Here is a 27,923-nt window from a genome sequence, read left to right on the forward strand (position 1 = left end):
TTTGGCTCTTATTTGGTTAAATAAGAAATAGCTCCAAGGACATCTTCTTCCTGAGCTCTGCTTCCCAAAACGTGTCCTTGAAGCCGCTGGAGCTGGGGCTGTTATCTGGCTCGGCTGGGCTGCTGAGCTTTTGCATACTCCTTGCCAGGAACTAATGTCCTTGGGCCTCAGCTGGGGTGTGTCCCCAGTACAGCCATCTGGAAGGTCAGAGAAATTAGCCACTAGAATGTACCCATTAGTGCTTCGAGGGGTTACAACCTGTCAGTGGAATCTCAAGCTTGGGAACTGCTTCTCTCACAGGGCTTTTCGAAGTTGGAACAAGCTAACAGTTCTAGCACTGACTGCTCCCTTATTTGGACACTAAAATTTCAGGGTGAGATTAGCCTTCTCCTTTGTTTTAGGAGAGTTTTTAAGGACCTGATATCCTTGTGAGTGATTTTCAAAGAGATAATGTGACATCAGAGCCATACCTTTCTTCACCTGGTTCTTTCCTTGGCCTCCAGCCCATCCACTTATGAGACCAGGATGGGGCCCCTGTCCACTCACCTCAGTCTTGCTGGGGGAAAATGGACAGCACATCATGGAGCCAAGAGTCAGGGTGGCTGAGGTTTGAGAGCCTGGCTCCGGGGCTTGGGCGCAACTTCACGCCTGACCTGGGGGCTTATCTCTTGGCTTTGGGGAACTTGCTGTGCCCATTAACTTGGCGGATTTGTAGTTTATCAACCCAGCTTCATGTGGGGCCTGGTGGGGAGCACGGGGCAGGGAGGGTGTGGGAGGTGTTGGGGGTGGTGGTGCTGCTGAGGGGTGCAGTCTTTTGCGGCAACTTGGAGAGCATACTTCTTCCCCTGCCCACCCTCTGCCATGGATGGCTGATTGAACTGGGAGCCCAGCTCTGTCACCGTCTGCCTTTCCTTCTGGTTGACCCCTGTGAACCGCAGGAAGGTAGTTCAGCTCCTGGCAGTGACATTGGATCCTACTGGAGGAAGGGAAAGCAGGAAGGAGAACATGTTTCTGTCAACAAAGGGGAGCTTTCACTAGTTGGAACTCGCTGTAAGGCGGCTTTCAGCCCTTTGGGTGATTACTGTGGGCTTAAAGTGTGATGCCATGTGTGGAAGAGGCTGTAAATCATAAAGACCACAGGGCCGCGGAGTGGAGGTAGGCCTCCTACTGCAGTCGCCGAGAACCCAAGGTGAAGGCTGACTGAACTGCGGAGCTGCTACTGCCCAGGAAGAAAGCATTTTTGGCAGCGGTAAGGCCTTTGTGGGCAAGATCTTATTTAATCTGCACAAGGACACTGTCGTCTCCACCTCATCGTTAAGGAAACTGAAGCCTAGGAAGCTCATCCACAGCTTCGTAGCTAGTAGAGGTAGAGTTGGAATTTATACCCGACACTACTCTTTTCCCATTGTTCCTTACAGAGGAAACCATGACAAACCATTAATTTTAGTCAACTTTCTATATTAGAAGAGTTATAGATTTATAGAAAAGTTGTAAAAATAGTACATAGAGTTCCTGTAGACCCTGCAAGCCATTCATTTTTTTCCTCTTCTTCTGGTCCATTTTATAAGGATTCATTGGGGGTGAGGTACAGATTTGGAGTAAGGACATTTTTTCCAAAGATTCCAACTTAGTGATTTTTCAGCTAGAGTTTTTGAAAGTCCATCAGAGTATATTATTTCTTCCCCAGTTCTACCCTGTCTCAGCCTGCTGGACTGGGCTAGACCTGGCTTTGCCATCTGGTTCCAGAGTCAAATACCCTACTTTCTCGACTCTCTCCATAGAGTTGTATAGAGGCTGAGTTTCAGAGAGGTAGGGAAGACAGGTAGCTGTGGTGAGGATCCTTACCAGCTTGGCTTCTGGACCTTCTTCTGCCTGGCATGGATGTGATGGGGGGTGGGGGTCTTAATAGTTTTAGCTGGTGTCTCCTGGCCTGGAGCCAGAGCCCTCCCAAGGGGCACGGGGAACGTCTGTGCGGTAAGGCCCGTTTGCTTGGATGCTCTCCTGAGTCTGTCCTTGTACGGTGCAGAATGGTTTGTGGTGGTCACTGCTGTGGGCCCAGGCCTTGGTCTGCCAGCAGGCAGGCTGGCTGTGGGCAGAATAATATCCGTGGGCAGCTGGTGTGCTTTGCTTGGGCCCCAGGCACATTGTCCATTTAAGGGAAAGGGGTCTGCAATCTCCTTGGCTCTGGGTGTGAATGGGCTGGCCTGAAGTTTGCTCATGGCCTTTGCTGGGTGTGCTTTTTCAATGAGATCATTCCAGAATTACATTCCTATGAAATTATATTTCACTCAGGACGTGAAGCTGGATTTGTGTAAAAGCACTGGCACTAAAACTCAGGGCTCAGAGCGGGGCAGAAATGAGAATTGGGATAAACACATCTTTAGAAGGAGGGGAAGACAGAAGGAAAGAGAAAACAGTTGTTAAAGGATTTTGCATTTAAAATTGGTGCACTGTAAGCGTACCAGGGAGTCGAGATTGCCACTCAGACTGTGGAAAGCAGACGTGACGTTTGTTGTCCCGGCTGCCTGCCACCCCCAGGCAGTATGGGCTCACCCACCTACATCTAATTTTTCTCTCTTCGCTTTTTCTGTCTCTCTCTGTCTCTGTTTCTGTGTCTTTTTCTGTTTCCCTCTCTCTCTCTGTCTCCCTCTCAAACACACACACACACACACACACGAGTGCACACACGTACAGCCCCTCCATGGTGGCAGTGTGAGATGATCAATTCTGTATGATTCTGCCTTGTAACTCTGTGTAAATGCTGTTCTCTTAGCTCTGAATGTCCTTCTCTCCCTTTGCCCGGAAAACTCTAGTCACTCTCTAAAACTCATTTCAAGCATTGCTGTTCTGAAATCTATTGTGCTGCCCTCAGACAGAGTTATTTTCTGGCACCTCTGTGCTGTCACTCCCCTTGTGCACCCCACTCTTCCTGTACTTTTCATTTGGTGTATTTGGAGGGCAAGGTATATTCCCCTCAGTGCTTGGGAGAGAGTCGGGTGCTCATTATTGATTATTGAAGGGAGGAACCAAATGAATGAAAAGTTGGGTACTGCAGGCAGGGTGAGCCACAGAATGGTGGCTAACATAGCATAAGTGACATCAGAGGCCAGGAGACTAGAGAGTCAGATTTGCAGAAAGGTGGTATATGTGTGTATGCGTATGCACCCAAAAGCGTGGAGAAGTTTGTGGAGTGGTAAGATAGAGGGCCCAGTGAGTTCCAGGTTCCATAGGCATATTGCAGGGACTGGATCTGGACTCACTCAAGGTTAGATGAAACTGCCTCCTGAGTAATCCTTGCAAAGTTGCAGAAGGAGGGAGAGGAAAGAGCTTTAGATTTTGAACTGGGGGTTCTGGGTGGTGGTGGTAATAGTACTCTTAATAATAACAACTACAGCAACAGTAATAACGTAGTCCTCACGGTGGACCAGACACCATTCCAAGCACCTTTCGTATTTCAGCCCTTTCATTCTTACAGTAAGCCCTATGAGTTTGCCGCTATTAATTGTTGACATATGAAGAACTGAGGTCGCACAGCTACAAAGTAGTTCTAGACCTGGTTCTGCACTTACTAGCTGAGTGACCTTGGGGCAAGACAGCCTCCCTGAGCCTGTCTTCTTTGTAAAAAGGAGAGAAAATACCTATTGCATTTAACCTCTGGGGTTTGTTTGGCAGACTCAAATGAGGTGGCATGTGAAAGTATTTTTGAAAAGTATAAAGCACGCTAAAGGACTTGGAGCCAGTGTTGGGGAAGAGGGTAACTTGCATAGGAATTGTGGTTGAGCTATTGGGCTCATACTTAATGTGCATGCCGCTCTGAGTGTGGGCCATAGTCGTACTTCACAGCGCACTGGGCTGGCTAGTGGCAGTATCTTTGGTTATATTTAGAATTGGGATTTGAGCTTCCATTAAAGAATCAAGAAACCAGTTCTTAATGGAGCTAAATATATATATGAAATATCACTAGAGACAGATCTTGAGGGCTAACCAGGCCTTCCCTTCTAGCCAGGGAAGCAGTGGGGAAGAATGGTGGTGGGCGTTTGCAAGGGGGAGAATTATTCTTTTGGGCTCTTGGGAGCAGTGAGGCCACTGCAACTGATGGCAGGGAGTTTGGCTCAGAGAGGTGGCCCATGTCAGCTGCCACAGCCCAGCTGCACAGCAGTGGACTGCAGGATTCTGTGGCCTGGTGGGTGTGACCCGTTTTTCCTCAGGTGAGAGAATTGTAGGGAGTTTGAGAAATTGCTTTAAATTGCTATTTCCTTGGTAACGGAGATTGTGTCCGGCAAAGCGGTCCATTTCTGTGGGCACTGGGCCCACCAAGGTGCCATCCCTTGGGCTTGGGGTTGAGCTGTGCTGAGCCAGGCGGTGGATGAGGAAGACTGGTGCAGGGGACAGAGAGGGCAGTGTCTCTGTGTATAGCCAAGGAAGAGCAATGTGGCCCCCTGAGGCCCGTCACTAACCAGTGTTCTCTGGGGCTCCTTAGAGCTGAGCAGTCTCTTCCATGAGGTCTGAGCTCAGAGTGCCTTCCTTCAGCCTGATAGTTGCCTGGGTTGGCCATGATGCCTGTGCGAATAATTATAGGTCACTGAACAGAACTGTAGTTAGCTACATCCCTCAAAAATGCCTAATTGTAGGCTACAAATGTGAAAATATACAAGAGCTTTAGATACATGTCATACCTCATTACAGAGAGCAATGGCATGAGCCAGATGTGACTTGGGTGGCTTTTAGTATGTCGGGAGCTGCTTGGTGGGCATGCTGGCTGGCTCAGAAGAAGACAGGAGACATCTTCCCTGTGCTTCACACAGGGAGACTGGGGACTTAGAGAAGGGAGAGAAAATACGTGCTGTGACCATAGCTTGCTCTTCATATGTGCACTTACACGGCTAAACACCTGTGGTTACCATAGGTAGATTTGATTCCTCTTTGGGAATTGTCTTCAGCGCCAGTTTACAAACCACGTTAGAAAATGTCACATTTGAGTCTCAGGATCTTTGGCATTTGTAAGTCTGATATTTTTGGATTTAACTATTCCTAACACTCCTGAAGGCCTGTGATGTGTAGTAGTTTGTAAATTGCTGACATCCAGGTTTGAAACAATGGTGCAAGGACTCACGGAAGCAGGGTGCCTTGTTGCCACTCTCTCAGTGCCCAACGTTGGCATACCTGCTGAGCTCTGTAGGCCTCCATTCAGAATTACCTGTGCACTTATGGGGCAGGTAAAATGGGTTAGGACAAGGATTCTTACAATGAATCTGTGGAGGAACTTTGGGAGCTTGTGAACATCCTTAAAGGGTAGACAGAAGTTTATGTTCTTAGAAATTTTCTGTGGTTGTTCTTGGGGTTTATTAGATACTCAGAGAGCTCTGTGAACTCATACAGCTGTACTCTAAAAAGTAGAGATTTGGGACAGTGTCAGTATGCATCCCTTTTGATATCAGTATACAGTATGCTCCACAGTATACTTGACAGATACTGCTTATTCTGACCCAAGATGCTTTTCTCTCGTTTGCACCCTTTTTGCCACATGGCTCTGAATGAGTTAGCACCCTTGAAGGATGCAGATTTTCCTTCAGAGAAAATTCAGATAATGTTCCAAAGTCTCTGAGGGCAATTTCCAAACAGGAATTTCAAGAATGTTTTGAGAATGTATTGGAATAAACATTCAGGCCTCTAAGGACTACCCTGAAGAGGATAATGTCTGTGTGTATTGTGTCTCTGGTATATTGTCTATCGTTATTGTTAAATCATCTGTTTCATTACCTTTAGTTGTACTCTCATGCCCTCAGAAGTTGGAACCAAGCCTGTATCCCTAGCACAGCCTAGAAAATCTTGGAATTATCTCCTTGAAAATTGTTCTGTAGTGACTATGTTGTCATTCAGATGGCCCCTAGCAGGATAATTGCCCTGAGGCTGATGGGGAAATTTTAAGTTCCCTAGAGAAGTGAGGGTATCTGAAATACCTCATATTACCTAACTGGACCATACTTACTCATTGCTGGGCTGAGGGAGCCCAGGTTCACATGAGAGCCTACTCTGTCTTGTCTAGGGTGCTTGGGAGGCTTTGATAAAATGCCCAGTCTGGTTGGTCTGGTCTGGCCCAGCACAGGGCTGTCTCAGCATCAGGCCCCTCCCCAGCCGAGAAGGCAACCTTAGCTTGGTCTAGATTTCCAGGCTTGTGAATAATAGCAGCGGGGGTAGGTAGGGTTTATCTATGGCCTTTGGGGTCCTCTTTCCTCTCAGTTTAAAATATTTTAGTCATCTCTAAAAATCAAGGAGTCTCAGTATTGGAAGGGACCTTATATGCCATCTGTGCTAATCTACAAAGCAGGGGGAGGGGGAAGACTAACCTTATCCGCTTCTTTCACCCTCGTATCCCCAGCATCTTAACTGAGTGAGTGGCATGTGGTAGGGATTCAAAACTACTTATTGAATGAGTAAGCACCAACTTCAGCAGACCATTGTCCTTGCTTCATTTGTTCATTTATTTCACAAATATTAATAAGCTCTTACTATGTGCCACTTATTCTAAATTCTGGGGTATACACTAAAGTGACCAAGACAGTCCTTGTCCTCAAAGAGCCTCGTCTGTAAGTAAGAAGTTAGGAATTTAAAAAAACTTATAGTCTCTAACTGGAATTTAAGAATAAAAAGTTCTCTCTCATATTGGCCATTCTGGATCTTCTCATTGTCTGAGGTCTCTTTGGGGGACCATAAATAGCATATGTAGTCCCTTCTTCACATGAGAGCCTTTCAGAATTCTCAAGGCAATTATCAGCCTCCCCCATCCACAGCCTTCTCTTCTCCAGGGTAAACACTCTCAGTTCCTTTAGTCATTTCTCCTGTGACATGCCTCTGAGTGCCCTCTCCATGCTGGTCACTGTCCTCAGGATGCAGTCCAAACACAGCCTATCCCTTGGACAGTGTAGAGTCCAGAACCCAATGCAGTATCCCAAACATTAATTTCCAGGGAACGTTCCAGCCTGGAGCCTTTCCTGCAGTTCAGCTTTTCTCTGCTTACCCTGGGCTCAGATGATGGATAATGGAAAGAGAAAGTCCTGAACTTGGCCAGACTGAGAACATCTTCATATTTGGCTAATCCTGGAATTGAAAACTTTTGTCTCCTTTCTGCCCTAGCCCCCCTTACCCCATCCCTCTCCCCTTGGTGTAGATGAATCTACACACAGCCTTGCTGCCAGTGGCTTGCTTGCCTTTCATTCTCTGAGTCACTGCCCTTCGTTACCAGGGAAATTAGCATGAAAAAGCAAATTCCAGTTCTATAACCTTATTCAATTCCAGCCCTTTGTCACATTCTCGAACCCCACTCCCCACTGAAAATGACAAAAGTTGAGTCTTGTGACATCACAACAGTTGGCTATTGTATCAACAGCTGTGATGTCACCAACAGAGGATTATGACTTCAGGGAAGAATGGAGGGAGGGAGTATATCAGGCCAGAAACCCCTGGGGAACAATGGCGTTATTTTCATGTAAATCTTCACCCAAAAAACCCAGTTGGCCTTTTAGTGGATGGGCTGTCAGTGGAAGCCCTCTCCCAGATTCCCATCCCTCCCTCCCTCAGTGGATTAATGGTTTGGTTTGTGGACTTTGCCCAAGTCTGAGTGTGTGTGGAAGTCCCCTGCTGGCTTCTGGGCTGGCTTGGGTTTTATTCATGAGGTCCATGCTGAATAGAGCTTTTCAGGGAGGGAGTTCAGAGGGGAGCCCGGGAGCCTGGGGTACAGCTGAGGCAGATGTGCACAGCCTCTGGGCTGACAGGGAGCTAGTGTGCAGCCTCTTCTCTTCAGGCAGAGGGGCAGCTCTTCTGTCAGCTGCAGTGAAAGCCTGAGTGTGCCGTCCATAGGCCTGAGTGCTAGCTGCCTGCCTGCTTCTGGGGCAGGGTTGGGCCTGCCCTGGGAGCTCCTCCTTGACTCCTTGACACAGAGACTTAAAAAAACACCTGCTACCAGAGGTTCCCAAACTTTCTCAGTTCGTGGGCCTTTCGTGTTTTAGTAATTTTTCACAGTGCCCAGAGGCCAAAAGAAATACCTTATTTTTATTTATTAAGTGTTTAGGTGTAAACAATTTAGTAAGTGCTTATATCCTGATAACTGAGTAGCCATTTGAAAAATATATGTATATAAATTGAAAGGAAAAATATTTTTAGAGGAAGGTTGGGGGAATGGTTGAAATAGGTGAAGGGGATTAAGAGGTATAAACCTCTAGTTATATACTAAATAAGTCACGAGGATGTAATATTCAGCATAAGGAATATGGTCAATAATATTGTAATAACTTTGTATGGGGATGGGTGGTTGCTAGACTTATCATGGTGATCATTTCATAATGTATGCAAATATCAAATCACTATGTAGTACACCTGAAACTAACATAATATTGTACATCAATTTCAACTACAAACATTTTTTATTTCATTCTTAAATAACCACAGTTACTAACTTATGGGATGTACTGGGCACTGCACAACATCTCACATCTTGGAATCAGATTGAATACTGCCATCCCCATTTCCTGTTCCACATTGCTTTTCACACGGTTATTGCTTTTTAATCACAGCAGCTGCTGAAAACCCAGCTTCACAAAGAAATGACATCATCGAAAAGAATGTAGTGCAATCTAATGTTAAAACTGTGGACTCACGGGGTGTCCAAACAAATGTTGGATATTGCTCTTGTTTCCCTCAAAAATTTAAAATATCTTCTAACACAACTTGTAAAACAACTATACCCCAATAAAAAAAATAAATTAATTTAAAAAATATATATCTTGCGGCATGCCTGTGAGTTCACTGCGGTGCTCTAGGGCACCTCAGCACACAGTTTGAGAACCACAGAAGCCAAGTAACACTTGCTTTATTTAAAGGAGGAAAAAGGCAAATTCTGTCCCCATCATAACCCTTAAAGAAGTTGGATAGATGGACAGACAGATGCCCCTTATCTTCAGTCTCAGCTCCAGCTGGACTGCATTGTTAGGGGAAGGCCTTTCTTTGACCAGGGTCCCCTAGGTGGGGAAGAATGATAAGGAGAAAAGGCTTGAAGAACAGCAAGAGAGGAACATCTCTTATGTTTATTTTTAATTGATTCAGGGCCCTCTGAACTAGATGGCTTAAAGAAAAATGGGATTTTAACACCAAGCATTTGGGGGCCAGGCATGAGACTACTGCCAATATCCGTTTCTAACTCTTTACAGACAGAGCTGGGCTGCAGGGGTGCACTTGGGTTGGAGGATGGCTTCCTGTCACAAGATATGACAGAGACCAGAGGACTTATGTGCTCTGGTGTCAATTAGAGAGCTCAGTGCCAACCTCTCTAGACTCTGGGGTCTGCCACTTGCTATGAAACCCTGAGCAAATTACTTAGCCTGAGCCTCAGTTTCCTTCTTTTTTTTTAAATCAATTAATTAATTTTTGGCCGCACTGGGTCTTCGTTGTTGCGCGCGGGCTTTTCTCTAGTTGCGGCGAGCGGGGGCTACTCTTTGTTGCGGTGAGCAGGCTTCTCATTGCGGTGGCTTCTCTTGTTGTGGAGTATGGGCTTTAGGTGCGTGGGCTTCAGTAGTTGTGGCACGCGGGCTCAGTAGTTATGGCTCGTGGGCTCCAGAGCGCAGGCTCAGTAGTTGTCGTGCACGGGCTTAGTTGCTCCGCGGCATGTGGGATCTTCCCGGACCAGGGCTCGAACCTGTGTCCCCTGCATTGGCAGGTGGATTCTTAACCATTGCGCCACCAGGGAAGTCCGAGCCTCAGTTTCTTCATCCATAAAATAGAGATAATGACAGCTAGATTAAATGAGATAAATGCATACTTAGAACCAGCAGAGCCTGGCTGTATATGTGCACTTCCTTCTACTCCCTTCCAAAACTGAGACTTTTATCCAAAGGGAAATTCAGCCCTAATGATCTGGCCAAGATCTGCAGTTACTCTACTTCTTGATAAGTTTCCTCTGTGTATCTAATGTTCCTAATCTGCTGAGCTCTGTAACCTGTTTTTCACTGTCTTTTTTCACTGTCTAAGTGGCATTTTTTTTTTTTTTTTTTTTAATTTTATAGCTACTTTTATTTATTTATTTATTTATTTTTGGCTGTGTTGGGTCTTCGGTTCGTGCGAGGGCTTTCTCTAGTTGCGGCAAGTGGGGGCCACTCTTCATCGCGGTGCGGGGACTGCTCTTCATCGCGGTGCGCTGGCCTTTCACTATCGCGGCCCCTCCCGTTGCGGGGCACAGGCTCCAGACGCGCAGGCTCAGTAGTTGTGGCTCACGGGCCCAGCTGCACCGTGGCATGTGGGATCTTCCCAGACCAGGGCTCGAACCCGTGTCCCCTGCATTAGCAGGCAGATTCTCAACCACTGCGCCACCAGGGAAGCCCCGGCATTTTTTTTTTTGATGCATCTTTTTTTTTTTTTTTTAGAAGTTTATTTATTTATTTATTTATATTTGGCTGTGTTGGGTCTTCGTTTCTGTGCGAGGGCTTTCTCCAGTTGCTGCGAGCGGGGGCCACTCTTCATCGCGGTGCGCGGACCTCTCACTGTCGCGGCCTCTCTTGTTGCGGAGCACAAGCTCCAGACGCGCAGGCTCAGTAGTTGTGGCTCACGGGCCCAGTTGCTCCGCGGCATGTGGGATCTTCCCAGACCAGGGCTCGAACCCGTGTCCCCTGCATTGGCAGGCAGACTCTCAGCCACTGCGCCACCAGGAAAGCCCCTAAGTGGCATTTTTTAATGAACAGAGTTCTTATTTAGTGTAGTCTGCTTTATCAGTGTTTTCCATTATGGTTATTGCTTTTTGGGCCCTGTTCTTGCTCTAAGATCTCCTTGGCTTTTGTTCATGGTTTTTCTTCTGCTTACAGCAGTGTTCTTCTAATGCCTTCTGTATCTTCCACAAGTCCTGCAAGACTCAGCCCAGTGTCACTTCTTGTCTCCTCCAGAAGCCCTCCCCTACATCCATCCTGTCCACCTGATTAGGTGTCTTTTCTCCTTGCTCTCAGAGCTCTGTGTTCATACATCTATCACAGCTCTTGTTACAGTGTGCCAGAATCTTTTCTTTACTTGTCTGTCTCAGGCAGGATGTGGAGCTGCTCAAGGGCAAGGACCAGAGTATAGCACAGTAGCATGGGGGCCTGGCTGGGAAGATGCCCTCAGAGGCTTCAAGTAAGTAAACAAATAAAAGTCTTAGGTGCCACACCTGTCTCTCTCTCCTTCTCTGACAGTATTCACCCAACCTTTCTTAACCTGTGCCCTCTTTTGATGAGCATAAGGATCCTCCAGGCAGATGGTAAAATGCTACCCCCAGAGAGTGTACTCCAGATTGAGAGTTAACTACATTACAGTGCTTCAGAGAGGGCTGATCAGTAGTGTCCCAAACAGTAGACAGGAGGAAAGGAAGGTCCTCTAATTCATTAAGCCCCGGAGAAAGGATCTTTGCATTTTATAATAGGAAAATCATTGTAATCTTTGCAGAGAGCGACTTCAGTTGTTCTGGGGCTGCAGCCACCCCTGCCCTGAATCTTTTGGGTGTTCATAGGACGTGGCCCACTTTTCAATTTTCTGAGTGGGTGTGCTTGCTGAGGGTAGGTCAGACCCTGAACTGGGAAGGCTGGTGGGCTTGGAAGATGGGCCTGGACAGTGGAGCCCCAGCCTGCTCACTCTGTCCAGGTAGAGCCACTCTGAGATGGTGGCAAATGTTTTCTCATTTAAAAAAATTTCTTGAAAAAAAAAAAATTTTCTTTTTTTATTTTTTTTTTAAGATTTATTTATTATTTATTTAATTTATTTTTGGCTGCGTCGGGTCTCAGTTGCGGCACGCAGTTTCTTCGTTGAGGCATGCGGGCTCTTTTGTTGTGGTGTGCAGGCTTCTCTCTAGTTGTGGCGTGCGGGTTTTCTCTCTCTAGTTGTGGCATGCGGGTTCCAGAGTGCGTGAGCTCTGTAGTTTTGCGGTATGCAGTCTCTCTAGTTGAGGACCGCAAGCTCAGTAGTTGCGGCGCATGGGCTTAGCTGCCCCGCGGCATGTGGGATCTTAGTTCCCTGACCAGGGCTCGAACCTGCGTCCCCTGCATTGGAAGGTGGATACTTAACCACTGCGCCACCAGGGAAGTCCCTAATAGTAATTTCTTAACACAAAATTTTAGTGTGATCCAGGGAAGGCCTCACTAAGAAGATGATGTCTGACCAAAGACCTGGGAGATGAGGGAGCAGGCTCTCTTGGGGGGGTATGTTCTAGTGACAGGGGACAGCAGGTGTGGAGGCCTGGAGTTGGAATGTGCCTGGTGTATTTGAGGAAATAATAAGGAGATAGTGTGGCTGGTGGGGAAAACGTAAAGGGAAAGAGTAGTTGAAATGAGGTCAGAGATATCATAGAGACCTAAATGATGAAGACCTTGTAGGTCATTGTGAAGATTTTGGCTCTTACTTTTAGTGATTGGGATCCATGTTAGGGTTTTGAGCAGAGTAGTGACAAGATCTGCCCTGTTGCTGGTGGTGGGTAAATGTGATGGTGGTAGCTTATTGAGGGTCTGTTCTGATTGTTTCATTTTCTCAGTGAAATAGGAAACAGAGTAAGAGCTAAGAGAGTGAGGACAAGAGAAGAGGTCCTGAGGCTGAGAGTTGGGGGAAAGCCAGAGACTTCAAGTATGTTCCCTCTTGGTTCTGAGTATCCTCTGTTTTTTATACATGGCTTCTCATTGGTCTTCAAGTTCTCATTATAGAGGTAGAATATTCTTCCTATACTACAGATAGGGAAACGGAGGTATTGAGACTTGCCCAGTCCCTTTAGCCCTTACTATTTCCTAGTCCTCTTCTGAGAAAGTTGGCTTGTGGGTGGTGTGTTTTTCTGGATCAGGGCAGGCATCTTGCCATCAGTCAGGTTGAGTTCAGCTAGGCTGGAGAGCATGGGAAGGGTGAGAATGAAGTCAAGATTTAGGGTCAGGAAAGGCTTCAGAAAGAAGTCAACATTTGAACTGGATATTTAAGAAAGAATGGTGGTGGAGGACTTCATGATGGAAGGAATTGGTTGAATAAAAGCTTGGAGGCATGAACATTCCTGGCATGTGCAGGAAATGGCAATTAGTCTGCTGTGACTGGCAGAGGGAAGGCACTGGTGTGAGATAGGTCTGTGGCCTTAGAATCATCATCATGTTTATAGGACCCACCGGGTTCTTCTTGCCAAGGGTGAAAGCGGGCAGGGCTCTTTGTGGGGCAGGCCTCCGTTCTATGGACAGAGTGGGCCCCATCGTCCTGGCAGAGCTGGGTTAAGCCGCTCGCTGACAGGCTGAGTTTCCAGACTGGCAGAAAGAGCCATGTCTAGGTTTTTAAAACTGTCTTGGAAGCAACCAGATTTCCTTTGGCCTGGAATTGCCTAACAAGCCCTCACCCCATTTTGGGCTTTCAGGAAACATTTAAACCCAACTTCAAACCTCCACAGAATCTGTACTGAAATGGAGAAGGACCATCTGGCAGGAAAAGGGATTGAAAATGGTTGAGGTTGAAAACCCAAACTTAAAGGCCTCTTTGGGGAGGAGAGTTGGGAAAGAGGATGTGGGAGTGATAAGTGGACAGTCAGGAGATGGAAAGAGAGCTTAATTTTTTTCTGGTTGTTAACAACAACAACAACAAAAATCATCTTTTTTGTGACTGGTTGAGGCAGATTTCAGCCTCATAGGGACCTGTAAAAACACCCAGCAATTCTTCTGATCTCCCAGCAAAACAAATCTTGGTTCCTCTCCACTTGACCAGGCTCATAATCCCCTCAACATTTTTGCTCAAAGGGCTTTCTGGACCTAGAGCCTCAGAGCTTGGGTCTGGAATGGAAAAGATCCAAGGTACCAGGTATGTAGAAGTGCTGACGGAGAAAAGGGGTCTGGCACTTTGGAGGGAATTAGGGGACAGACTTGAGAAAAACCTTCCTGGCTCCCTTTCTACAGTTTTTGATACCCACCCACCCAACCTCTGAGCCCATTTTCTCCCCTTTCCCTTGTAACCCCTTAATTTTAGGCACAACAGAGCCAAAGACAAGGTTGTGGGCAGATAACCCGTGAGAAATGAGTCAGGAAAGGAAGGGGGGAAAAGAGGGGTGGGGGAGGAGAAAGCCAGCGTGACCGAGGTGAAGGCAGGTTTCCCAAGAGCAGCCTTTCCTCATGGGTGTGTTGGATGAGAACTGTTACTGCAGGAGGGCCCTGGAAGATAATAGGGGCACTTGTGAGGAGACTGAAACTCCTGAGGTAGACAGGGTTGGCTGAGGGCTGGGAGGAAAAGGCCTGCTGGTGACAGTCCAACTGGGTGGCAGCTACAGCTGGAAACCTCCGTTTCATTGGTTTTACTGCAGCCATGACTTTGGGGAGCGAAGGAGTGCACCTTAAAAGATATGGTCAGTGCTAGAATTTCTAGGGCCCTTTCTCTTCCTGGCCTTTGACTCCTTGGGGGCCCTCTTTTGCCATCAGTTACCAAATCAGTTAACATTTATTTGCCTGTCTTTTATGTGCAGAACTCTCTGCCAAGTACTGAGGATTGTTCAAAACATGGAGAAGAACTAGCTAGCACTGCCCTACAGCTTTCTCAGCCGCATGGGGACAGAGGGGGCCAGGATGTCAGGGGACCTGTGGGATGGCTGAATTTCCTAGGAAGGCTGTGCAGGTGAGCCGCTACAGCAGAGCCTGAGCTGTCAGTCCAGGCAGAGCTATGAAAGGTAAATGAGGCACCTCCCGCCTCGGCCCAGTCCAAGGACACCTGCCGGAGAGAAAGGGAGAATCAAATGCTCCCGCTTTCGAGAACTCTGGTTTGGGTACTTAAAAGGAACTCTCTCTAATGATGACCCTCCCTGAAACTTGCGGTGCCAGTGCTGGTTGCCGAGACTCTTGGAGGAAGAAATGAGAGACGTAGGCCCTCCTCTGGGGGAGCTGCCAGTCTGATCCTTTTCTGCTCGGCCTGCCGCAGGGCCTAGATGACCAAGGGCAGTAGGAGGGAGTCAGTGAGGGGGTGAGGGCGGTCAGGTAGGTGTTCCCTGGGCAGGGTGAGTAGCAGGTTGACTCCAGGGCAGTCAGACCACAGCTGTGCAGAGCCGGACTGGGCTGAAGCCAGGTTCTCGGGGCACACAGAGCTCCGTTCCCTTTCTCACCTTCTCCTTCCCTCTGGGCTGCTTCCTAAGCTATTACTTCCACACCAGAGATTGCTTAAGAGATTAGTGGAATGTCGACTCAGCAGAAATTCTCATGTGCTTTAGAGGTTTCCTTTGTGGGGGCGTCCTGACTTCTTACCTAGACTAGACAAGCAGGGTGCTGGGCAGTGTTTGTGTTTCCTCTCAGTGGCGACCTTAACCCCAGCAGAACGGGAGGCTTCCCTCCAAACACTTGCATCTGTTCTTCAGCGCTCTCAGGGCTCAAATGTCTCCTTCTCAGGGGCGAGGCATACTGTCATGTCCGAAATTAGGCCTGCGGAAAAGTACCACACAGACATTTAGAAATGTCACTTAACGAGGGGAAACAGTTTTTTGCTCTGGGATAGGAAGGTTCATTCTTAGAGGCTGGGCACCCCTCAGAAAGAGCTCCCTTCAGAGACTGACCTCTGAGGGATCCTTTCTCAGACCTTGGGCAGAGCATCTGTGGATTGGGTGATGAGACTGGATTGTAGGGAAAGGGAGCACTAAGGGAGCTGGAGAGATAACTGCAAGATGCAGGCTGGCCTGAGTGACAGCAGGGAGCCTTCCAGAGGGTCTTTCCTCCAGTGGCAGTGAGGGGAATAGATGGAGGGTTTCAAGCGGCCAGAGTAGGCTCCTCCCTGCACTGCTCAAGCCCAGCCCTCCAGGAGGCTTTGTGCGGCTGCTCCCAGTGCAGTGCCCCCTACCCCTTCCCTGCTGGGACGTGGGACGCAGCACTCTCCTGCTGACTGGGAGAGTCAGGTCACAGAGCTGAGCAAAGCTGGCCACCTGTAGGCGTTGGGTGGGGAGGGACAGTGGTAAATTGGGGAGCGCTTGCTACATCTAACTGGACTGCCAACTGCTGCCATATAGAAATGCAGACGGTGATGGCAGGTTTTCTAATTTTTCAAGAGAAGCCAGAATCTGAATTTTTCTTTGCATTTCATTTATACTCACCCAATTTTTAAAACGTTTGATAACTAATTCAACTTTTTTTAAAAAATAAAGGGAAAACCCAATGGAACATATTTTTGCTCTTGCAAACCACCAGTTAATGTCTTCGGGTGTAAACTCTTTTTTTCCCAGGAGTTTGGAAGTGAGGGGAAAGTGAGGAAAGCGGTCGTTAGGGGTGGGTGGCAGGAAAAGCTGTTTTGAGATACAAGAACTCGGAGTACAGCAAAGACTGAGGGAACTGTTTAGAGCAGACATTGATAATGCTTCCACTGGATCCTGTGACGTGCCTGCTCCTTTGTTGAGGGTCGGTGGTTCTGTGCAGGTGGAAGAAGCTGGGGGCGTGGGAAGAGGAAGGGGACCGAGTGTCCATCTTGTATTTGCCCACAGCTGGGCAGACTCTTGGGAGGATGGTCAGTAGTGACCCTTCATACCTTTACAAGTCCTCAGCACGTTGTGGGACTCAAGTTTTCACACTTACAGGCGTGTAAGACTAGCCTGAAGTGCTTACTGAACATACAAATTCCTAGGCTCCGTTCAAGAGGGGGAGGTGGGACCTGGGACTCTGCATTTTTAACAAGCACCCCTATCAATGTTGAGAAAAGTAAGTGGACAGTGGAGTCAGAGCTGAGTCCACAGTTCTGCCCTATTCCTTCACTAGGTGAGTGATCTTGGGCCAATCATTTAATCTCTCTGAATCTCAATTTCCTGATTGGAAAATTGGGCCTGTATTATCACTACGTCATGGGATGGTGAGAGCTGAAATGGAAGATGATTGGAGGCCATGCAGAGTGCTGACTCAGAGCCGTGGAGGCGCTGGTGCAGGCCACCTGGGCTCAAATTCCTGCCTTGCCACTTTCTAGCTGTGTGACTTGGGACAAGCGATTTAACTGCTCTGTACCTTGGTTTCCTTGGTAACATGTAAATAATAATAGTACCCACTTCATAGGGTTGTCACAAGGATTAAATGATTTAATCCTTTAAAATGCTTATAACTTTAGCTATTATAATTTTATAAAGAATCTAGCAGCACCTTTGATAATAAATGTGCCTTTGCTTTTTTTTTTCTTTTTTTCTTAAGTCCTCTTACCATGGGTAACAAATAGGCGAAGGCTTACTTTCAAATGTCACCTCTCTGTAAGGCCTTCGTGGAGTCCACTTTTTCCTTTACTTTTCTCCCTTTACAGTTAGCTTTTCCAGGGCAGGGACTGTATCTGTCCATTTTCATATCCTAGTACCTTGCACAGTGCCTAGCGTAGAGTAAATGGATTGGATGGCAGTGCCGGGGAGTCTGAAAAATGAATCTAGCTTGGGAATGGAGAGAGTGCCTTCCAAATACGTAGAGAAGCATGATCTGGAAGAAAAATGATTTATTAAGCTTCAGTGTGCCAAAATAACAATCACGTGAGGTAGGTCATGTTATTATTATTGCTCTTATAGCGAGAACGTTGAGTCCTCAAAACTCACGTGTACAATGACCCTTGGCCAGCAGTTGCTAGAGGCAGGGTTGGGCTGACTCCAGGTTGGGTGTTCTTACCTCTGCACCTCGAGAACCTGGGACTGTGGTCTCTGTCTCGATGCAGGGTTTGTAGAGAAGTTCTAGTGGTACCTTATTATGTTCGTTTCTCTGGGTTGTAACTCTTCAGATAGTTGTCTGTAATTTGTCAGAGCTGGGGTTTTGAGCAATTCGTGATCGGTGGTAGATGCTAATTGAATAATTTCATTTTCCAAACACGTAGTTTTTGCCGTTGATGGGCCTGGGTGCTAGCAAAACACCTCTCATCCCCTTGGCTTCTCTGCTCTATTCCCAGTGGGTGTTTCTTTTGCTTGGGAGTGTCTCTCTCTTTGCAGCCAGACTAGCCAAGGAATCAGGCTGAAAGCACAGATGGGAGCCTGCGGGTGGCTCTTAGGGCCTTGGGAGAAGCAGTGTCCCCCAGGAAGCCTGCCACGCAGAGTGCTCAAGTCTGTGCTTCAGATGTTATGGGTTAGCCTGGTCCTTAGTTCCTCAGGCCGCTGGATTATTCCCTGAACCTGGTAGACCTGGCTAGAGAGAGCAGGTGGGAGGGAGCACGATGAGTAAGCATCTCTGACTTAGTAGGCTCTCCTGGGGTTCTCAGCAGTGCCTGCCCAAGATGCCTCAACTCCTGGGCCGCGGCTGAGAATAGCAGCTGTGTTCTTGCAGAAGTGTGACCGAGGGTCAATGCCGTGGGCCTGGTATTTTTGACCCTGGTAGTTTTGACCCACTCCTCTCTTGGTTGCATCTTCACAGGATTTTTCTTCTTGGCCCAAGCAAATATCACAGCTATCTACATTTTTCCTTCTGACTAAGTTGGCTCTGTGTTCTCATATTCAAGTATATGATTGCATTTCAGAGCATTTTAGATCAGAAATTCAGGGAAGGAAAGAATATATTTTTCATCATGTTCTTTTAATATATTTCAGTTTCTGGTCTTTCCACAAATCTTCTGTCCTTTCCCTGAGGGCCTGCCCTGGAGCTGGTAGAGCATGTCCAGTGTTGTTATGATGGGTTCTGATGATTATTGTGACCGTTGTTACCATGGGCACAGTTGAAAGCTGATGCTTAGCAAGTTGATTCCTTGTAGCACTGTGCTCCCTGAGGACCCTGATAACTGGCCTGGGAAAGCTTCCAGACGCTGCCTCTCCTTTCCCTTCTTTCTGTTTAACACACACAGCCATACACCAAGCACTTAACTTGGCCCTTGGCTGGTGCAGGTAAAGAATATCTCACCAGAGCCGGTGTGCACAGCTGCTCTGGTGGCAGGATTGACTCCCCTTCTTCCTTCTCCTCATACTAACATTATGCTATATACTTAAGTTTGTAAAGATTTTTTCCTCAATAGGTAGGGAAGGCTTTTCTTTGTTTTTGTTTTTGTTTTTTTTAAAATTTATTTTATTTTTGGCTGCATTGGGTCTTTTCTGTGCGTGTGGCGAGTTGGGGCTACTCCTCATTGTGATGCGTGGGCTTCTCACTGCGGTGACTTCTCTTGTTGTGGAGCACAGGCTGTAGGCGCGCGGGCTTCAGTAGTTGCAGCACGCTGGCTCAGTAGTTGTGGCTCGCGGGCTCTAGAGCGCAGGCTCAGTAGTTGTGGTGCACGGGCTTAGTTGCTCCGTGGCATGTGGGATCTTTCTGGACCAGGGCTCGAACCCGTGTCCCCTGCATTGGCAGACGGATTCTCAACCACTGCGCCACCAGGGAAGCCCGGGAAGGCTTTTCATGAAGGATAAAAATGAGGCTCAGGGTTTGTTTTCTTTCTCTAAAAGCATCGTGGGGGATGTTTCATTGCTATCACCATTGCTAGTACCTGCGGGCTGCTTCCTCCCTTCCAGCTCCCACTTCACTCACCACTACCATCACCAAAACGACAAGTTTGAGAGATCGCATAAAGGTAAGGAAGTTAGAGAGAGTGCATTTCATGTTGAAATTAGGAAAGAATTATAAATGATATCAAGAATTAGGGTCTGGCTTATTTTTTATCATCGAAACCAATCACTTATTTGCACCAAGATAATAAGTAAGATGGCCTCCAGGATTAAGGTCATTAGTGGCCATAAATAAATATGTTTAACTTTCACATCCAAACATACTTCATTTTGGTCAATGTGATGAGAATGCCGATCAGAGTGAGAGAACTATTGTTCCTGAACTGTTCAGCGTTGTGAAGGTGGTGTTGGCCCAGAACAGAGTGCACATTCACATTAGAAATAATGTGAATTATTGTTGTCTCTCACATCCATTCTCCAAGGCACTTAAATTTTTTTTAAAGTTTTTTTTAACATCTAAATTGAGATATAATTCACATACCATAAAACTCACTTATGTTATGTGTACAATTCATCTTTTAAATATATTCACAGTTATGCAACCATCACCACTGTTTATCTAATTTCAGAACTTTTTTTTCACTCCCCCAGAAGAAACCCCATACTCATTGCAGTCACTCCCCATTCTCCTACCCTCAACTCAACCCTAAGCAACCATTAATTTATTTTCTGTCTCTGCAGATTTGCCTATTCTGTACATTTCATAAAAATGGCATGAGAGTTCATCCATGTTGTGGAATGTGTCCTTTTTATGTCTGAATAATATTCCATTTTATGGATATACCACACTTTGTTAATGCATTCGTCCACTGATGGACATTTGGGTTGTTTCCACTTTTTGGCTATTATGAACATTGGTATGAGTATTTGTGTGGACATGTTTTCATTTCTCTTGGCTGTATACCCAGGGGTGAATCATGCTGGGTCTTATGGTAACTCTATGTATCCCTTTTTGAGGAACTGCCAAACTATTTTCCAAAGTGGCTGCACAATTTTACATTTCCACCAGCAGTGAATGAAGGTTTTCATTTCTCCAGAGTCTCACTAGCACTTGTTTTTATCTTTTTGATTACAGTCATCCTGGTGGTGTGAAGTAATACCTCACTGTGGTTTTGATTTGTATTTCCCTAATGACTAGTGATGTTGAACATGGTTTCATGTGATTCTTAGCCAATTTTATATCTTTGGAGAAATGTCTGTTTAAATTCTTTGTCTACTTTTTTTTTTTAACATCTTTATTGGAGTGTAATTGCTTTACAATGGTGTGTTAGTTTCTGTTTGTCTACTTTTTAATTGGATTATGTGTCTTTTTAATTGAGTTGGAAGAGTTCTTTATATATTCTAGATACAAGTTGCTTAGCAGACATATATGATTTGCAAATAATTCTCCCATTCTATGGGAGTCTTTTTACTTTCTTGTGGTATTTTTTACAGCACAAAAGTTTTTTATTTAGTATAATACAGTTTATATCTTTTTTCTTTTGTTGCTTGTGTCATATCTAAGAAACTATTGCCTAATCCAGTGTTACAAAGATTTACCTCTATGTTGTATTATTCCAGGCTTCGCTTTTGTCATTTTAACTCTTAAATTTAGGTCTATAATCCATTTTTACTTTCTTTTGTATAGTATAAGGGTAAGGGTCCTACTTTATTCTTTTGTATATGAATGTCCAGTTGTCTGAATATTGTTAAAAAGACTCTTCTTTCCCTCTTGAATTGTCTTAGCATCCTTGTTGAAAATCAGTTGACCATAAATGTATGGGTTTATTTCTCAACTCTCAATTCTATTCTGTTGATTTCTATTTCTGTTCTTACGTCTGTGCACACTGTCTTGATTACCATGGCTTTGTAGTATGCTTTGAAATTGGTGAGTGCGAGTCCTCCAACTTTATTCTTCTTTTTCAAGATGGTTTTGACTGCTCTGGGTCCCTTGCACTACCACAAAATTTTAGGATCCGCTTGTCAGTTTCTGCAGTTGATGAGTATTCTGTTCAGTCTGTAGATCAATTCGGGGAATATTGCCATCTTAACAACTTGGAGTTTTCCGATCATGAACATGGGATGCCTTTCTATTTATTTATGTCTTCTTTAATTTCTTTCAGTGATGTTTTGTAGCTTGCAGTGCATAAGTCTTGCACTTCTTTTGTTAAGTTTATTCCTAAGTATTTTATTCTTTTTGCTGCTATTATTAATGGAATTTTAAAAAATTTCATTTTCAGATTGTTCATTGCTAGTGTATAGAAAGAAAACTGATTTTTTAAATATTACTTTGTATCCTGCAAACTTGCTTGACTTTATACGTTAGTTTAAGAGTGTTTTAGTGGAATTGTTATGATTTTCTACATGGAGGATCATACCATCTGCAAATAGGAGACAATTTCCAGTCTGGATGTACCCTTAAGTTTTAATATTTTTCTTCCTTTTATTATTTTAGCATAAAATAATGTTACTGTATTAGCTAACTGTATATGGTACATGTACAGACATTTTTTACTTTGTAAATACTTAAATACCTTAAAGTATATTAATTTTATTTTAATGGGTGTTAAAAATATGATAACTCATAACTGTGGTTTCTGTCTCAGATGTCACTTTATCAGGATGTTCTTCCCTGAACATCCTATTTTAAAAACAAACCTTCTTCACTCTCCCTCTACCTTGCTTCATGTTTTCTTCCTACCACTTATCACTATACATATTATACACAAATGTACACTTATGTATCACACACATGACTTGTGCCTGCTTATCGTCTGTTTCCCTCCGCTAGGATGTAAGCTCCATGAGAGCAGAGACTTTGTTTCATTCTTTGCTGGATGGCAGTGCCTAGGACATGGGTACTCACTCAGTAAATATTTATCAATGATTAATTGTTTAGAACAAGGTTAAATATTTTAAGAAAAGTAAGTCAGTTTCAAATTGATTAAAGAAAAACATTGAGTAAATGATTGTTCAGGAGGTATGCAAATATGGTAAAATTCATAAAGACTGTATGGCATGCCAGAAGTTTGGGAAACTCTAACTTAAGAAATGAGAAGAAGCAGGATGGAAATGGAGTTTTTAAAATCATTTTCTGTGAAGTGATAAGTTATCTGTTAGCTCACAGACTCTTCCCCAACCCAGATCAGGGATCCCTTGAGGCTCTTAATCTGTAACACATGAAATTAAATATATGTGGGAAAGTGGTTCCTGCTAACCACCACAGAAACCCTGTTGGCAGTTTTGGAGGTCATCTGGAAATGTTTGAGGTGCTTTTCGCTGCCCATGGAAACTTGGCTTACGGGTCTCGTCTTCTTTGCAGGGCTCTGTGTTTGCAGAGAGCAGAAATGACCATGACTGCCAACAAGAATTCCAGTATCACCCACGGAGCTGGAGGCACTAAGGCCCCTCGAGGGACTCTGAGCAGGTGAGTCGGGGAGCACTGCTGAGGGAATGGGGCTCCCTGGAGGGTAGCATCAAAGGACACCTAATGACCTGTGTCCTGGATAGGATTCCTGCCAAATGTAAATGATTATCATCATGATTCGGACAGTCGTAGAGGTGCATAATCGGAGCCAAACTTTAACTACTTACCAAATAGTGAGATCTCAGGGCATTTTCTTATGCCCTCTAACATTTTGGTTACTCATCTGTAAAATAATAATAGTACTTATCTCACAGAGTTTCTGTGAGGATTAAATGAGATAATATATGTCAGTGCTTAGCATAGTGCCTGGCAAAAAGCCACTCAGTAAATGTTAGCTTCCTCCCTGTGATGGGGTAGAAGCTTCCAGAGCTGGCAGATAGCTGTACAACTCTCACCAGGGTTTCTCAGGTCTGGGCCAAGGCTGGATGCTGCTGTCCTAGAAGAACCTCTTTTATTAAAGCCACGTACCTTTCATAGCCCCTTCTGCTGAATCTCAGTTGGGCAAATTTGGCCTTTGGAACCTCAGCCACTAGAATGGATAGATGAGATGGATGCTCATCTTAGACTGGGGTCGGGCTAGTTCCTTCCTGGAGGTCTGGGCTGTGCATTACCAGGCTGAGTCCAGTGGAGTGTGGCACACACCCAGGTCTGGCCAGAGGTAGTGGTAGATGTTTGGTTTGTTCAGAGCTAATATCCAGGTATGGTTGGTAGAATGGGGCATAGGGTGTGGCCCCTGGGGAGTGACTGGCGTGAATGAGGCAAGAGGAATTCTGTACACCATACGTGCAGGGTTTGGTCCCAGTGGAAATGGTCTGGATTGACTGTGCCAACCGAACAGAAATTGATAGATTCTGACTTGTTAGGTACATAAGAGCTTGGGGCTTACACAAACAAATTGAATATCTACTCTGTGGCAGCAAGACCAGTAAGAACACCCCCTGCGCACACACCCCGTCTAACATGGACTAGAGTTGCTTGCATACTTGCTTCCCTGAACTGGGTGAGGCTGAGGATGGCAGGGACCAACAACCTCTTGGGTAAAGCAGATAGAAAAACTGACCTCTCCCAGGGCATGTCAGTGGCCAAGGCAGAGACAGGTCTAGATCTCAGAGTCTTTGTCTCCCATTATCTACTTCTCGGGAACCACTTTGCTGGGTTCCCCCCCAGTCTAGTGGCATTTCTTACTCTGCAGTCTGACTCTGAGTTGGCAGATAGAGACTGGGAATTAAGGTTCCCAACTTTTTTATATGAGACTGTATGGGTGAAATAAGCATTGTGTGTGATTTTACCATTTTATTCTTAAATTAAAAGAAATAGTATATTTAGAACCTGAATTAGAAATTACTGTACACAGAAGCCCTCAACTCCTTCAAGTATTCTTTTTTTCTTCTATTTTCCACTTTGTGGGGACCGGGATTGGGAGATGCAGTGTTTACATAAAGTCACAAAGCAGAATCAGAACTGCTGACAGGCACCCTAGTTTCTATTTGGAGTATATACCTACATGTTTTAAACATTTTTAGAAATTGCTCTTCCTTTAGCTTCCCAGCCTGCTTGCCATCATAACACGACGGATGGTATTTGTAAATATCTGAGCCTCTGATGTGCCTAAAGAAAGGCATTCTTCCCTTCTAAGTCTTCACTTCCCTTCCTTCCTGCCACCTTTCCGCTTCCCTCCCTCCCTCCCTCCTTTCCTGGGCTTTTGGCGTGGAGTCACAGGCCTCTGTGTCTAGCTACAGCCTTCTCTCAGAGGCTACTGCTGCACTGTAGTTGTTATTATTTCAAAATTATCATCTGGTGGTTTCTCTGGCTGCTTTCACCCCCAGCCAAATCTGGGACTGTTCTTAGGAAGTTGTCAGTGAACTCTGAGGGCTCTCCTCCTAGGTGCTGGGCTCTTTGGTGGACACTGGGGAAAAAAGAGGGATGACCCATTCTCTTTCTTCAAGGCTTTTACAGTTTGGATTGGTGACCTTGGCACCCAGATTTCTTAGTCTGACCTTCCAGTAGACATTTGCCTGTGACCTGGGGACCTTTCATCATTGCCAGCCCAGGAGTTCCAGTGAGAAAAGACTGCCAGGTGTGACCGGAACTTTGGTCGGGGAGTGCAGGGGTGCTAGGGCCTTGGAAAGCTGGGCCTTTGAACCCTGACTGCTTTGGGGACCTCTGTCCGCATCATCCAGACAGAGGCAGAGGAACCCGATGATACTGAGAGGCATTTGTATCTAGCTTTGGGGGCAGGGGTACTTTGGGGCATGGAAAACTGGTGGGGACGGGCAAATGGGACCCTGTGGAAATGGCAGGATACGTATTTGCAAGGCCAGATCCTTAATTTGAATAAGGCTTCACCTGGTGCCACCACTAAGCTAGTTTGGGGTAAAGATCCTAGATTCCATTCCATTATTAGCTTCTTAGGAGTGTTTTGCTACTTTATTCTCTTCCTTTTCCTTTATAGACCATTCTTGATTTGGCAGGATATGCAGGAGGAGGAAATCTGAACCTCTCGTTTTACCACCAAAGTTCTGTTCTTTGCTATGTTTTGGTCTCCTGGAGCAGGCTTTCCTTTCTCTCTGTTAGTGAGGCCAAAGGGGCATGTTGCTTCACCCTTAGCTGCTTCACCTCCCGACAGGCTGTTCCCACTCCAGCTCGTTAGATTTGGCTGCATCCATTTCTGGGGGTGGGAGGTGAGATTCTCAAAGCTCCTCTGAATTCCAGAGATCAGGCTTTATGATGTTGGTGTTGATGACCTGGGTGGGACTAGAAGCAGTTTAGTGACTTGCTTGCTAAGAAATGGTCATGCTGGGCTTCCCTGGTGGCGCAGTGGTTAGGAATCCGCCTGCCAACGCAGGGGACACAGGTTCGAGCCCTGATCTGGGAAGATCCTACATGCCGCAGAGCACCTAAGCCAGTGTGCCACAACTACTGAAGCCCGCATGCCACAACTACTGAAGCCTGCGCACCTAGAGCCCGTGCTCCGCTACAAGAGAAGCCACCGCAATGAGAAGCCCGCGCACCTCAACCAAGAGTAGCCCCTGCTCGCCGCAACTAGAGAAAGCCCGCATGCAGCAACGAAAAACCCAATGCAGCCAAAAAAAAAAAAAAAAGAAAGAAATGGTCATGCTAATGGTTGCTAAGACAGTGTTATGTTGAGAGCTAGTTCGGCCATCTAGGTGGGGTAAACTTTGCCACTTGTTGCTCTCAGGAGATTTCACTTGTACTGTGAGACTTGGCAGGCAGCAGGGGCTGTTCTCAGAAGACTTGTCATGCCTGCTTATTTCCTCAACAGCTTCTTCACTGTGAAACTCCAGCATCTGGATCATTGTGACTTGAAAATATAGGCTGTCTGTATTGTGTTTGGGAAACTTTACCTCTGGATGTATATGTGGGAAACTTGGGTGCCTGTAAAAGTGTAAACTTCTTGGGGTCAAGGACTTTGACTGCTTTCTGTCTCCTCTGAGCCTGGAACAGTGCCTGGTACCTAGAAGACTAACTGTTTGTTGACCAGTTGTCTAGATGGCTGGGAGATCAGCCTCTTAGAGCACAGGCTACTTGTACTATTTGAGTCCTTACAGTATCTTCCATGATAGGTCTTGTTAACTTTGGATTCCCTTTCCATTCAGTCCATAGACTCTGAGAAAGGCAGAGCTGAAGAGGAACCTTAGAGCTCATTCGGTCTCACCCACTTGTTTGACAGTTTGGCTAACAGACACAGAGAAGAGGAGGTACTCCCCAAGGATACAAAGCTAACGGGGGGAAGAACGCAAGCCTAGCTCTCCTGTTCCTTCTGTTATTTTATTGTACCTCTATATTCACCTCCCTGTAAACATGACTGGGATTTCCCTGCTCAAAAACTACTGTCATCTATGATACAGTCAAACTTGGCCTGCTTTTTAAGGCTTTCATAAAAAGCCCTGGTTTTTCTTTCTACCTTAATCTTGCACTGCTCTCTAATGCGAACCTTACATTTCTGCCAGTCTGGATGCAGATGTTACTTTCCTCCCAGTCCTTTTCTTGACCACTCAGCTAGGAAGGATTCCCCGCCCCCTCTCTGTATTCACTCTTAGAACCCTAGGTTTAGAGCCTCCAAATGGCACTTGTGGTACTTCAGAAGGTGGATAAGTGGATTTTTCCCTGTGAGATTGCTATGGGACGATGATTGTTAAGAGTCTTAGAGGCCTTATTATTTACAGAGGCTCTTCAGGGCTCACCCTTAAGATCCTTAGAAGGCCTTTTGTCTGTCTGTGTGTAAGATTCTGTGAGGCAACACTTTAAGTCTTTTTTAGGTCTTGGCAAAGGATCTTTCAGTCCCACTCTAGATTTTTTTAAAAAGATTTATTGAGGGATAATTAAAGTACCATAAACGCAATTTAAAGTTTTCAGTTTGAAACTAACACACCATTGTAAAGCAGTTATACTCCAATAAAGATGTTAAAACAAAACAAAACAAAACAAAAAAACCCAAACAAACAAAAAAACAAAACAAAACAAAAAACCAAAAGAATAAAGTTTTCAGTTTGATGAGTTCATATACACACATACACACACCCACTGAATGGAACCGTCACCACAATCTGGAAGCCATTTATTAATTTGAGAATTTTTTCTTGTCTAGAGAGACAGAGACTGAAACAAGTTTTATTTTCTAACTCAGAAAGCCCTTTCTCATTTATGTTTCCTTTAAATTTTGTTTGAAAACAGTTCCCTGTTTGGCTCATCTCCTTTTCCTTTCACTAGAGACAGCGAGAAGGAGTCAGAGGGCACCTTCGGCACTCTGCCTGGAAATGTCTTTGGCTAGTTCATCTAATATATTAGATATACTTCCTATTTTCCATGTTACCACAGGTGACATAGTTGCCAAACTTTTCAACATTGTGAGGGTCCCCTTTCCTCTAGCTTCCAACGTTTTCCTTATTTTTGCCTTAAGCACCCCCAACAGCCATCACCCAGTCCCACGGTCAATGTTTTAGGATTCTGTGTCAATAGCACTCCACTTCTAGGTACCCAAATCTGTGTCAGGTATCTCCTGCTACGAAACTACCCCAAATTTTATAGTGTAAAACAGCCATTTGATTATGCTCACAGACTCTGTAGTTTAGGATTTCA

General features: G+C 45.6%; 1 protein-coding gene across 4 annotated transcripts in view; it reads left to right on the forward strand.

Annotated features, from left to right (window-relative positions):
- Positions 1-27,923, forward strand: part of DENND2B (DENN domain containing 2B) — a 154,463-nt gene that overhangs the window by 80,467 nt on the left and 46,073 nt on the right. For all 4 annotated transcript variants that reach the window (XM_057553982.1, XM_057553981.1, XM_007172807.2 and 1 more), the window contains one exon: positions 22,719-22,823. In XM_057553982.1, coding sequence (XP_057409965.1) covers positions 22,744-22,823 — 80 coding nt within the window. In that variant the 5' untranslated portion in view covers positions 22,719-22,743. The remainder of the gene's footprint in view (positions 1-22,718; positions 22,824-27,923) is intronic.

Source organism: Balaenoptera acutorostrata, chromosome 9 (genome assembly GCF_949987535.1).
Source record: "Balaenoptera acutorostrata chromosome 9, mBalAcu1.1, whole genome shotgun sequence".
Lineage (NCBI taxonomy): Eukaryota > Metazoa > Chordata > Mammalia > Artiodactyla > Balaenopteridae > Balaenoptera > Balaenoptera acutorostrata.